Source organism: Typha angustifolia, chromosome 6 (genome assembly GCF_048772165.1).
Source record: "Typha angustifolia cultivar Huaian chromosome 6, ASM4877216v1, whole genome shotgun sequence".
NCBI classification, from domain to species: domain Eukaryota; kingdom Viridiplantae; phylum Streptophyta; class Magnoliopsida; order Poales; family Typhaceae; genus Typha; species Typha angustifolia.
In genome coordinates, this window is record NC_133244.1 from 4,395,742 (window position 1) to 4,408,801 (window position 13,060).

Genomic DNA, 13,060 nt, shown 5'->3' on the forward strand with positions numbered 1-13,060 from the left:
TTGAATTATAAAATAGATAAAATATAGGGTGTGATTTATAAAATTTTCTTATATTTTATATTTAATAGTTTGAAATTTGTCAAGTTTTATCACTTTGCCTTCTCATAGTCATACTTTTCTTTCTTGACCTTATTTCTATCAGCATAATAAGATTACAATTATGTGGTAACTTCATATATTTAGTATTGCTCCAAGGGACAAAGTTCATTTAGTTTTAAAGGTAGATAACCTGTAGAATTTTCTGAATTTTCTTATCTTGTAAATATTTTATTGTTTAATTAGGTTTTTGATTTGTCGAATTTCTCACTATAAAGGATACAAACCCTTCTTTTCTTACATTTTTCTCTCTTTTTCCTAGTCTTTTTATATCTGCATGTAGTATCGGAGTGTTGTAGAGTGGAACGTGTTCCTCCTCCATTCTGATCATGAAGTTGTTGACAAATAAGAGAAAGTAAAAAAATAAAATTCATTCGTACATCAAATGGACCTTTTAACATTTGGGTCATGAGAAGTGATCTCCTAGGAAAATTTCGAAGTCATTTGTCATTGAAATAACACAACAATGTCTGAATTGTTATTAAGTATGGATATGTGATTTATGTCTGGCGTCTTATTTAATTGAGAATTGCTATTTGAAAGGAAACTTGGGGCCAAGTCACTCACTGAACTCCAGGAAGTTATATTAAAATCAAGTTTGAAAATGTCTTTAATGTTGTCAAACAGAAAATAGATGCTGATCCTAAACTACCATTTCTTCAGTTCCCCTTTTATGGAAATATCGTATTATAATGATAAAAGATCGTTCCTTATGACCACCTATTCTTTACTGTTTTAAATGCTTAATGTTTGTTCATACTATCATACTGTGGAAGTGTATTCCTACATTAATATTTTATTTTGAAAGAAATAATCTCACTGGTCCTTACATATTGATGGAAGCAAAATCTGGCCATAGATCAATTTGCTGTTTTTTTGTTTAAATTAAACTCAATTCTCCATTTCCAGTGCAATTTGCTCAATATAAGCTACTGTCCTTCAACTGAGGAAGAAATTTCAGCTGAGAAAAGCTTAGTAAGTTTTCTTGTCACATGCGGTTCTCCACTTTTATGTAATATAAACTAAAAAACTACAGAACTACAAGAGATTACTCACTGGATGAGATGACATATTAAAATGTCTTACTCTGCAGATAGTGGTGGCATACAACCCTCTTGGATGGAACCGCAGTGATTTAATACGAATTCCAGTGAGTACATCAATGAAACCTCTCTTCTGGTTGATGATTTAAGAGTTCCCTGTTCCTAGCAGTAGAAAACTTCCAACTTGATATTGTAAAATAAACTTACTGGTAGTTAAGTTTTGAAACTTCCAGTTTTACTGAGCAGAATTTTATTGAAAACATGACAATTGTTAGATTTCATTGAATAATAATTCATTGTATTGTTTCATGGCTTGATGGAGAAGACTAGTCATTCGAATTCACTTCTGCAATCCTTCTTTTTATTTTGTTTATCATTAAGTAACTTTATACATGGTTGCAAATTTTTATCCTCCTGTTTATTCAATATACATTCTAGGTTCATGTCTCACAAAAATTATATATTAACTTTCCCAGCTGATTATTACAAACATTCCTTCTTCCAAATTACATATAAGCTAAATGAGTAAATTCACTTGAAATTATTTTTTAGCATGGTTCCAAAAATCTGCCGATCCCAATCCTGGCTCGATACTAGTATTGGAAGTGCATCGATTGTTTCAACCGATACCCGATTCGGATCCTTGTATCAGTTGATACCCAATCTAGATTGGGATAGACTGATTTGGGTCTAGTGGAACAGATATATATCCGACCCCGGGACTAATTGGTCCCCAACGTTTTCTTCCCCTCTTCCTCTCTCTTTCTCTCCCAACCAAAGTTGGTGCTTCTCCGATGCAAAGATCCAGCTCTGGCGAGGTCTTTCAAACTTTGGTGATGTAGATCCAGTTCTTGTGAACTCCGACGACCTTGGATATGTGTTCGTTTTTTTTGTTTTTTTGCTTTCTTTCTTCTTTTCTTCTTCACTGTAGTTTTATTTCTTCTCTTCTCCTCCTCTTCTTCTTGTTCACTGCGGAAGTAGAAAAATGTGGTTTTTCCTTCTTTCTTTTCTTTTGGTTCTTCCATTTTTCTCTATCTTCTTCTTCTTCATTGTGTGATGAACATAATGCTTTTCTATTTTTTCTTCTTTTCGGGTATCGGTTGTACCTTGAGATGGGGGAAGTTGTCACAGAGCATCGCCTAGTGTTCTTAATGTTCTTATAAACTCTCTAGTGATGTTCCTGCGGCTGTACTTGATGCATATGATCGCAAGCATTACCATCAGATTGACCCCTTCTCTTGTCATAGAACAAAGTCAGTAGAATTGGTGTTTTTTTTTCCTCATATAATCTCCCAGATCTGCATGCTTCTTACAAAATTTGTCATGTAAATCCATTATCAAAACATCTAGCTGATAAAGATTCATATTGTTGTTTAACTTGTTTTGGTGGTTTAACTTACTGGTAAGCCTTATACATGAATAGTTCATTCTATTCCTATAGTAACTATTATTCTGTCTCATAGATATTCTGCAATTATTAGACTGAGTTGGTACTGTATTCAGCCTTGGGACAGCTTTCCATCTCCCTGTAGACTTTTCTGAGGTTCTCTTCTTTTGTTAGGTTAACGATAACCAGCTTGTCGTACGAGACTCTGAAGGAACCGTTCTTGAAACACAGTTTGTGGAGGTGGACAATGTCACAAGAAATATAAGGAAATTATATGTTAAAGCTTATCTTGGAGTGTCATCAAACGAAGCTCCAAAATACTGGCTCATATTTCAAGCTTCTTTGCCACCAATGGGATGGAATTCTTACTTCATTTCCAAGGCAGCTGGGAAAGGTCCAGATTTTAGAAATTCCTTTAAAGATTATTATTGGTTACTTTATCTGAAAAAGACTAGAAATTCCTGTTCTTGCATTAGGATAGTTCAAAGGCTTGGTTAAAACCTGACATCTCCAACATAGTCCAGTACCTTCCAGTAACCTGTTCCCAAATATCATCATGCTAAAGATGAACATTTGAACACACAAATGCTTCTAAAATAAAAGGAAAACTGATGTATTTTGGGGTTTCTAGATTGTAACTTGTTATATAATGACACAGGATTCATCAGAAATGGCTACATCTCTACCTTGACTTCTCCAGAAAATGGAACGGTTATTGTTGGCCATGGGCCTCTCACATTATCCTTCTCATCAAGAACCGGCCAACTTGAAAGAATGTCCAATTATGCTACAGGAGTGAGTTTTTATCCATGCTACTAAGTACAATGTATCTGGCATGAATAATTTGGTATGGCAAATTTCATCTGGTTAACTAGTTAAAATATGTAGGCGCTAATGAACTTGCTAGTTGTTACTTCATAAAACTGCATCAGGTACTCTAAATGGAACACATTTAAATTGAAGTGAAACCAATTACAAGGTTGCATCGACACCCATGACCTATGTTAAGACAACTAAAATTAAAATTGATGGTTAAGAAAAAGATCTACAAAGATTGTTGGTGAAAGTTCGCTTATTAGACAACTTAACGAAATATCGCCATATAGAAGAAATTGTTGAACTAAAAGAGTAGATAATATTTGTCACCCTCCATTTTGGAACATGATGGCCATGGATTTCTAGAGTAAAACTTGGAGCAACATAAAACCTAAACAATGATTAGATCTTAAGTAGAGGTTGGTACAATGGATATGTACTCAGTCTTTAGGGTCCTCGCTAATCAGCTTCTTGATTTTTTAAAAAATAATAAATCCTCACAAGCTAAGTTAGATGCTTAACAAATAATTCATCTATTAGGAAATGTTACAACTCTTGGAAGGAATAACCAAGCTCGGTCTAGGTGGGGACTAGGGGCAAGTCGAGAGGACTAGGAGGTGCGCTCGATTAGGGCTAGATGTGCACACGGGTGGGACGATGACTAAGGTTTTGATTGGCAGGTGGTTGTAGCCATGGAGGTGATGATGGAGAGTTGAGATGAGTAAGGCAGACATGGATGAGAATGGAAGGAAAGAAGCAAGAGCACCAAGGGTTGGGTGCTCTCGAAAGTGGGCTGCGTGTGGGTCGATGGTTGTGCGCAAGGTGGGCCTTAGCTAGGGTTGGCTAAAGACGGGAGGAAGAGGGAGGAGAGAGAGAGAGAAACTAAGTTAGGTCTGATTCAGCATGACCTAATTAAATTGCATTCACAACTTGTATTGAAGGCTAATCGACTAGACATGCTTTAGTAAGTCTCTAAGACCCAACAACTAATTTGGTTCAGACTGAACCGTACATGGACCAAATGAAAGATAATAAGCAAATGACACAACTGACTCACAGACTCAACTAACTAGGACACGAGCTCGACCCATACTATAATAGGAATATGTCTAATGACAAAAATCAGCATTGAGATGTAGTAGCAGAACATGAATTGTAATGGAATACATAAGCCAGTTTTAGAAAATAATAATTCTCTTATCTCGTACTAAATCAAATATATGCTAAATTGAATTATAATTTATTCATAATATCTTATATTAAATAAATCAATATAACAACATAATTGGTATCTGTTAAAAGTGTACTATTATAAAAACTCATCAAAATTAATGGTATACAATAGTATCTCATTAATGGGTATTTTGACTCGTGACCACATCGTAGTTTAATTACCATCGGGTTAGCGTTTGAAACGTCTCTAGATAGCTGACTGTCTAAGGCATAATAGGAATCACTGTAGCGCCCATTGATCTTTTTGCTAGACATTGAGTAAAATTAAAATCATTACAGATAAAAATTTAGAAATTTTTTCCTAATCCGGCCAGTCATTTGATAGCATGCTGTGGCATACTTCCAAGAATTTTGTCCCTCAACTTATTTTATTAAAAGTTTGGGTTCCGAATCTTACTTTTATCAGTATTCATTTATATTGTTCATTCTAAATTTCAAAACATCTATCATCAAGATTCTCAATTCTTCTCAATACAATTATATATAACTTACTCATAAATAAAAGGCATCAAGATGCTAATAATTTTTTAAGATATATGAAATTACTTTTTATAAATCATGTATAGAAAACATGAATAAATAATAACCAAAGGTTTGATCTCATGAAGATTCTCATCTCAAAATAATTATTTATATTTAATTTTCTATAAATAAAATATATCAAATAAATAAAATCTCTTCCATTTTATTTTCTGTAAAAAATTATATAAATAAAATATTTACAAAAATCTGAAATTCCATTTATCAAGATATTATTGATTTGTTAGAAATAACACATAATAATCTCTTTTTATTCTGAAAATTTAAGGTATTGCTCGTCTTCCAAACCTTTTAGGCAGAGAGAGAGAAAGAACCCTCACAAGAACGACTTCCACACACGTAGCATAAATAACAATATCTGTATTAAAATTCTCATGTCACTAATTTGCATATAGTAAAATAAAGGGTTAAATATATTTTATCCCTTGTAAATATGCCTAAAATTATTTTACCTCCTTTATACTTTAGTCTCAAATCAGTCCTTGTAATTATGATCAATGATGAGCGGTGCTGTGCCACCATCGGCACGGTACGGGGCATGCTAAGCAGCTTGCCCCTACGTGCCAGTGACACGTCTTTACGTGCCACTGACACATATTTATAATATTTTTAGTAAACCTTTTTAAGATATTTGGAGATGTTTCTAGATCTTCCGTATGTCAATTTTTTGTTTTTTATTTAAATATATGTATTAGAATATACATTATAGTGCTTTATTTGTAAATTATCTATTTTAATAAAGATAAAGCAATAGTTAAATATAAATATTATTCAACACATAATATGATTAAATACATTCAATAAAACTAATATCAATGATTGAACACTACATAATATAATTAAATATTTCATAATCAAATTGATCTTATAATATTAATTGATAATAATTCAATAATTAATACGAAAATTTAAAAAATTAGGATTGGAATTGGGATCGATCTTCTGATGAAACGATACGTATCGACCGTAACAGTTGCTTGGATCAGATTGGACTTTTTTAATTACGTAAATTCTAAATATTATTTAAAAATACAGAAATATTTCTAAAAATTTAGAAAAATTGACAAAAATTAAAAAAAAAAGATTAGAGAGAGAGCAAGTGGAAGAAAACCAAACAAAAGAAAGAAAAATTATGATGCAGTGAAGAAAAAGAAACTAGAAAAAAAGGAGATAAGAGTGAAAGAAATGAAAAAACTTAGAGAGAAATAAAATTAAAAAATTACCTATCGAAGTTCGTTGGAGTTAAATTTGTGTCGCCGAAGTTCACCGAAGCTTAATCTCTCCATAAGAAAAACAATGACTATATGGTGAGGAGAGAAAGAGAAAGAAAGTGAAAGAGAGAGTGAGAAGAAAGAGCAAAAGAGCGAAAGAGAGAGAGAGAGAGAGTTCGAATCTGGCCTAGATTGGGATTGGCCAGTCCGGCGAACCATGATTAAAACTAATATCTAGTAGAAGGATGAGGAGGATTAAAGACTTCATTTGTCAGCACAAAATAACATAAGAATGTTGCATTAAATACTATCAATATTCTTTAAAACTCATTCACTGATAGTTTTACTTATTGTAACGTTTTATATAGTTTTCATACAAATAGAAATTTTATAATTCTCTTATAATATAATATGGATATTGAACATGTATGGGAATCACCGGCACAGGCACACTATAAGCATATGTAGATTGTGGATATAGAGTATGATAAAAGTGTTGTGGTTCTAGTGGGTGTGATTGATATGATGGTAATAATGATGGACTCATATTACCCTATAGGTGCATCTCACCTAATATCTTGCTACATACAGACTTAAGTCCTCTATAATACCTCTTTGAGAAGGTTGTGTAACAGGGTGTATGTCTTATCTCCATCATGGTCACTGCCAAACCGAGTCTCGTCATTATCATCTCTAATCTCATCATGATCAATTTTATCTAAGCCTTCTAAATGATCAATAGATCATTTTATTTGATAAATGATTAATGAAAATAGAAAAAAATTATAAAAAAAGGCTCCACATGGCACAATGACTAGCCGTGACCGTGTTGGACATCACACGACCTCGACATGCACCCGCCATGCCATTACTTGCATGGCAAGTGCTGGTCGACACCGTCATCCATGCTTATAAGTGAAGTAAAACCGTCAGTTTTTTTTTCAAAGTTAATGGAGCGCGTTTAAATGACCAAAATGCACTCGTCGTATTTATTAGGCAAAATAGATGGGTTATTGATATGATTTTTTTAAATCCATATTTATCTTGTTTTTAGATGTGACTATTAAACTTCATAAAAACCCAAGTTTTATAAAACTTACTAGAAAGTAAGATAATAAAACATGTGGGTATTCTTTGAAGAGAACTAAACTTATACAAGAGGGGAAGGATATTTTTGTCCATAAAATGTTAAAAATAGAGACAATTCATCCTGCCATATAATTTTTAAAATTTTTTGGATGCGCTCCATTAATTTGGATGGAAAACATAACGAATCACTTCAGTCGTAAGTATAAGGATTGGTTTGAAACTTTTTAAATTATAGAGGGATAAAGTAATTTTGGGCATAAGTATAAGGGCTAAAATATATTTAATGCTAAATAGATCTAATCGAAATTTTTTCATAAAAAACTTCTATCCAATTCAATATTGTTTTGAATGATAAGGAATTTAAGAAGACATGAGTAGGAACTTGCCTTGATTTCGAGGTGCTTCATTAATTTTTTTTCTTTTTTCTTCTCTTTCCTATCTTTTTCTTTCTCAGTACAATTTGCTCTCTTATTTTTTTCTCTCTATTCTCTATCTCTCTTCCATTTTCTATCTCTCTCTTGTGTAGCACTATTGTTATAGTGCCGACCCACTCTCTCTCTTAAACTATCACCCTAGGGGTTTTCTTTTTCTCTAACCTGCACGGCACCCTCTATTTCTACATGGAAAAAGAGTTACTGTATCCTAATAAGAACGGATTCTAATCTCTTTCCTTATTTAAAGAGGTACCTAATAAATAAAAAAATATTGATTTGATTTAATCCAAACCCTAAAAATAAATGATGAAACTAAAACTCATAATTTAGGTTGTCACAGCATCCACCACAACTAGGAATATTAAAGCAAGGATGGCCGTGCCGGTGGCGGCATGGCAGTTGGCACGGGGTGTGCCCCGTTGGCACACCCCGTGCCTCCGATTTTGCTGTGTGCTGGTTTTTGTGCCAATATAAAGCCATTTTTAAATTTTTTTTGAGTTTTGTCAATTATCATCAAATCAACTTTAATCGTTTTCTTAGCAAACATGGTTATGAATTATGGAGCCAAATTTTTTTTTTAATTTTTTCTTAATTCCATCAATCATCATCAATCAACTTTAATATTATATATTGAATGTTATTATTTTTTCAATTATATTATGGAATATTTCAATCATATTATTGAATGTTTAATTATTAATATTAATTTTATTGAATGCATTCAATTATATTATGTGTTGAATAATATTTGTATTTGACTATTGCTTTATTTTAAATAAAACATGTCATTTACAAAAATAATCTAAAGATAATACACTATAATATAGGTTTTAATATATATTTAAACCAAAAATCAAAGATTGACATATTGAAAAGTAAAAATATCTCTAAATATCCTAAATTTTTTATAAAAATTATGTTAAATGTGTGCCAGTGTTGTATGCAAGAGTGTGCCGATGGTGGCACGGCCATTGTCACATTAAAGTAGTACATTGTCTGATATAAGCAACTAGAAAACTTTTTTGACAATATATACTGTTCTTATTTCTTCGATGCTGTCCATATACCAGTTTTGATACATACATACATACATACATACATACATACATATATATATATATATATATATGTATATATATCAGCATGTAATGATCACTTTTATAAGTGCTATCAAACTTAACAATCCCAACTTTTTCACCTTGATTGTCGTCTTATCTGTGTGGCTCAGTGCTTACCAAGATACCACAAGGTCCACGACTTTGCCTCATCGGCATTGACATAGGGACTATCTTGGAATTCTGCACTTTAATGTGTTTGGTCCAAGCTAGAACAGGCCTATTTGGCACATGGACATGCAACCCTCAGTCCAAGCATGACAACTGCTATAAACATCACCTTACTTTTGTTTATTAATGAGTTTGTCTACAATCATGAATTATGTACTCAACAAACAAAGATACTGAGGAAAAATTATGTTATGTTTTTATTTCAGTTACAGTTTGGACCATCATGTATAAATAGTTAATACTTAATAGTTTACATATAATAACTAAGTTGGTGCATTTTACTATAATATTCACTAAGGACTGTGAGAAGAGGCTGTTGGTGTTGAGGCTTTGAGCTCTAACTATGAAATAGTGTGGGGTTAATTGGATGTTAAAGTCTCAAATGACATCTTTCTTACTCTCAAGAGACGCATGCTCAATCAGAGTCATGTACTTCCTTTGAAGCTAAAAATATGAATTTAGGTTCCCCTCACTAGAGTCATGTACTTCGTTGACACAGTGCAGACTCCAGCACAAAGAAATATTTCTGGTAGATCAGTAACATCAGGTAGTGGTGGATATGTTTATCTCTTTGTATTTGAGAATTTTGATATTGGAAATATGGAATAGTATCAATGTATTTCAATTTTCTAAGGATACTATTTTTAAAGAGGGTCATATGCATCAGGTGGATTTGCCTATACAACAGACCTATCTTTGGTATGGTTCAAGTGGCGGTGATGCAGACCCACAGGTTTGTCTCTTGAATGTAATTGACCAAATTTAACTTTAACAAATATCCTATTTCAAGCTTATTCTGATTAATTACAATGAAGTTGATATTCTATTAGGCATCTGGTGCATACATTTTCCGACCAAATGGTGCTCCACCAACATTTGCTTCTAGATCGGTAATTTAAATTTCATTTCTCAATTTTCTACTCTTAGAAATTATTAGGTTTCAACCTTCAATTGAATAGAACAGTGCACATGTTGCACTAGTAACATTATTCCAGGACATATTAAACATACCCTGGACAGATTACTGTCGTAATGCAAATACATGTACTGATTAAAATTAAAACTGGAACAAAATAACAATTTTATCAATCAGGTCCTGTTAAATCAATTAGATTATAAGTTTATTAGAGTGTGACATGGTGTATTATTCTATGTGAAAAGTGGTGGTTATTCTTCACCCCAAACTTTGCCGGAATATTCCTGACGCATACCTCTTTTAATATTCTTGTGCATCATTGATTGATTTCAGGTATCTTTGAAGGTTTTACGTGGCCCACTTGTAGATGAAGTCCATCAACAGTTTAATTCATGGATATATCAGGTTAGATATCAAATTTTGTTCTTTTAGCCTTTGAGGCCAACTATATTTCAAGATTTCGTGCATACAATATCTTGGCAGTTCTTACCTAATAACAACAGAGAGCCTTTAGTCCTAATGATGTACAACAAGAGTATTGGTGAAGAACAAAATAACAAAACCTATGGAATCCATGAATAGGTTATTGGAATCCATCAACGAGAAAAGTAGTCAATCTCAAAATATCAAATTATTCACTAATCTTCAACAAGAACATCTCAAGCCTTTATATAGGTGAAAAGAAAAGAGAAATAGGCTAAAATACCCTAACATATAAAGACCAAAATAACCTCAACATCAAACTCCCTACCTTATGGCCTGTCGTCAGCCAGACTATCACTAGATGGGCTGCCCTCTTATGCCAATGCGAGCACACATGTCTCAAGGTGGTATCAGCATCAGCTCTCTTGGGTGGAAGAAACTCAGACTCGATTGAGTGGAGCTGAGACAAGATGTTCGAATCGATCTACTGTAGCTCCTTTGGAGTAATCTACATATTGTCAGACTATGAGCGGCCTCTTCATTGGACTAGGAAATGGTGAACTCTTCATTTAGTATTAGATGTTGCCTATTCGCCCAAAATAGCCTCTATCTTTTCCTTTCGTGGGAATAGAAAAAGAGAAGTGGTGGATCGAAAACAAATATATCTAGAGAGGTAGAAGTGAGTGTATCATATGGATCATCTAGGATGGTCAGAGGAGGTTTATAAGCAACTAAGTCTTCAATATTAAAAGTGGAACTAATGCCATAATCCGAGGGAATATCGATAACATAAGTATAAGGTCCTAAAAGTTTCATTGTTTGGAAAGGTCTGACACTAGTAGTAGCCTGCAGTTGTTGCAGAGTTGGGTAGTGTCGGGTGAGGGGTTTGGATGGGTGGATGTCCAAGAGTGGGTTTGGGTGAGTTTTTCTATCACCACCTCTGCTCCAAGCCGGCATGCCATAGGAGTTCAGGCTCATGTTGCAATGGATACACTCCTCCCTTTCCTCACTTGGTTCTATAGTGAGAGACGATTTGTGTGCCCTATATCTTGTTTTTCTTGCTTGTTGTAGATTGGTTGGTAGTTAATGGCGAGGGCTTTCATCAACGCGGTCGGTGATTCTTGCTTCTTCCGCCCTTAGGGATTCATAGGGCTACATGTCTTTAATTGCCGGATCGTGACGGAGCCGTAGGCTTACTTAAGGTCTTTGCGCCTACAAATCTATTAGGATCATATCTTCATTGCTGTGTTTTTATCTTTGCCCGTGGGCATGATACTTTTGCTTTTTGTCTCAGTGATATCTACTGGAATAGCCAAGTACGGGGTCGCTTTGTTCCCCCTCTTTTCTTTGTATTAGATTGTATTGGTTGTATCAATGTTTGAGCTAATAAAATTATCTCCATATAGGCATTCTTTAAAAAGAAATTCATGAGTATAACATTAGTAGAAAACTACAAATCACTACCCATCATGCCCACATTGAATGATGCAGTGACTTGAAATGCTCTTTGTCACCTCTAGGATGACATTACAGTGTTGATGGCTTGATGCTGACACTAGCAATAGTTGCTAAAGGCCATCTGATGTAGTATTGCTTCCTGTAGTTTTGCACATTATGTGTAGTGTCACGACTCGAATTCAGAATTGAGATATACGAAGCCTTAACAAATAAACTTCCCAAATCCACTTCCCAGATCCACAATATAAAAGAATTCGATATGAACTAATAAGTGTAAGTAAATAATTAATAAAACTCCAAAGGTAATAGCGGAAACCAAATTTGATAGTGTCTTCCCAAACAACACCAAGGCATAGATAGTGTTCAAATGTTAACAAAAACATTTAATACAACTAAAAGTAAAAGATTAAATCCTAAGTGAAAGTAGAGTCCTAGTGTATCACATTCAGTTGCCATGTTATCCAACATTTGAAAATGTTTGGGTGGGGGGGGGGGGGGGGGGGGGTTAAGGATAAACATCTTTTCATTATAGAACACATCCCGTATGAAATAGCTCCATTTGGACCAACTAGAGTCTGTTGGTTCAATGGATAAAAAACGTTTTTATGGTGATCCTTGGAACACTATTTGAATTCTTATCAAACCGCACTGTTGCTCTATCGCCATTCGAATGCTTGGTAGTATCATTCAAATGTTAATTTGATCTTCTCATTTTTCTTTCTTTCTTTTTGTATATTTATATTGGTAGCTCATCAACTATCTAAAAACTTAAGGTGTTATAGAACGGTAATTTTTTATATTTTATATTCTAACATGCCTCTCACTTTTGGGCTTGATCTATTTTGAGAGGCCCAATAAGTGGATTTGAATTTAATAGGTGGAGGTTTTCTACATTTTAAGGCAAAGATGGGCATGACATTGGTTTTATTTGCTTATTTATGGAACTTCTCCTAATGGAGACTCTCTAAGGAGTTTTGGCAGGGAGTAGCAAGAGAACATGTCCTTTATATAGGGGATGTATTGCTACAACTATTCATTCCCAGGCAATGTGGACTAAATAAAAAATTCATGATTTCTCTTGACAGTGTTTACAAAATTTCTAGAGGGAAACTTGAATTTCACCAATTG

At 33.7% G+C, this 13,060-nt stretch overlaps 1 protein-coding gene across 1 annotated transcript in view; it reads left to right on the forward strand.

Moving 5' to 3' along the window:
* LOC140761486 (alpha-mannosidase) overlaps positions 1 to 13,060 on the forward strand; it is a 41,621-nt gene that overhangs the window by 13,305 nt on the left and 15,256 nt on the right. Inside the window, exons 13-19 of the mRNA XM_073098838.1 lie at positions 1,006 to 1,071; positions 1,190 to 1,246; positions 2,701 to 2,920; positions 3,185 to 3,321; positions 9,803 to 9,868; positions 9,966 to 10,025; positions 10,385 to 10,456. Coding sequence (XP_072954939.1) covers positions 1,006 to 1,071; positions 1,190 to 1,246; positions 2,701 to 2,920; positions 3,185 to 3,321; positions 9,803 to 9,868; positions 9,966 to 10,025; positions 10,385 to 10,456 — 678 coding nt within the window. The remainder of the gene's footprint in view (positions 1 to 1,005; positions 1,072 to 1,189; positions 1,247 to 2,700; positions 2,921 to 3,184; positions 3,322 to 9,802; positions 9,869 to 9,965; positions 10,026 to 10,384; positions 10,457 to 13,060) is intronic.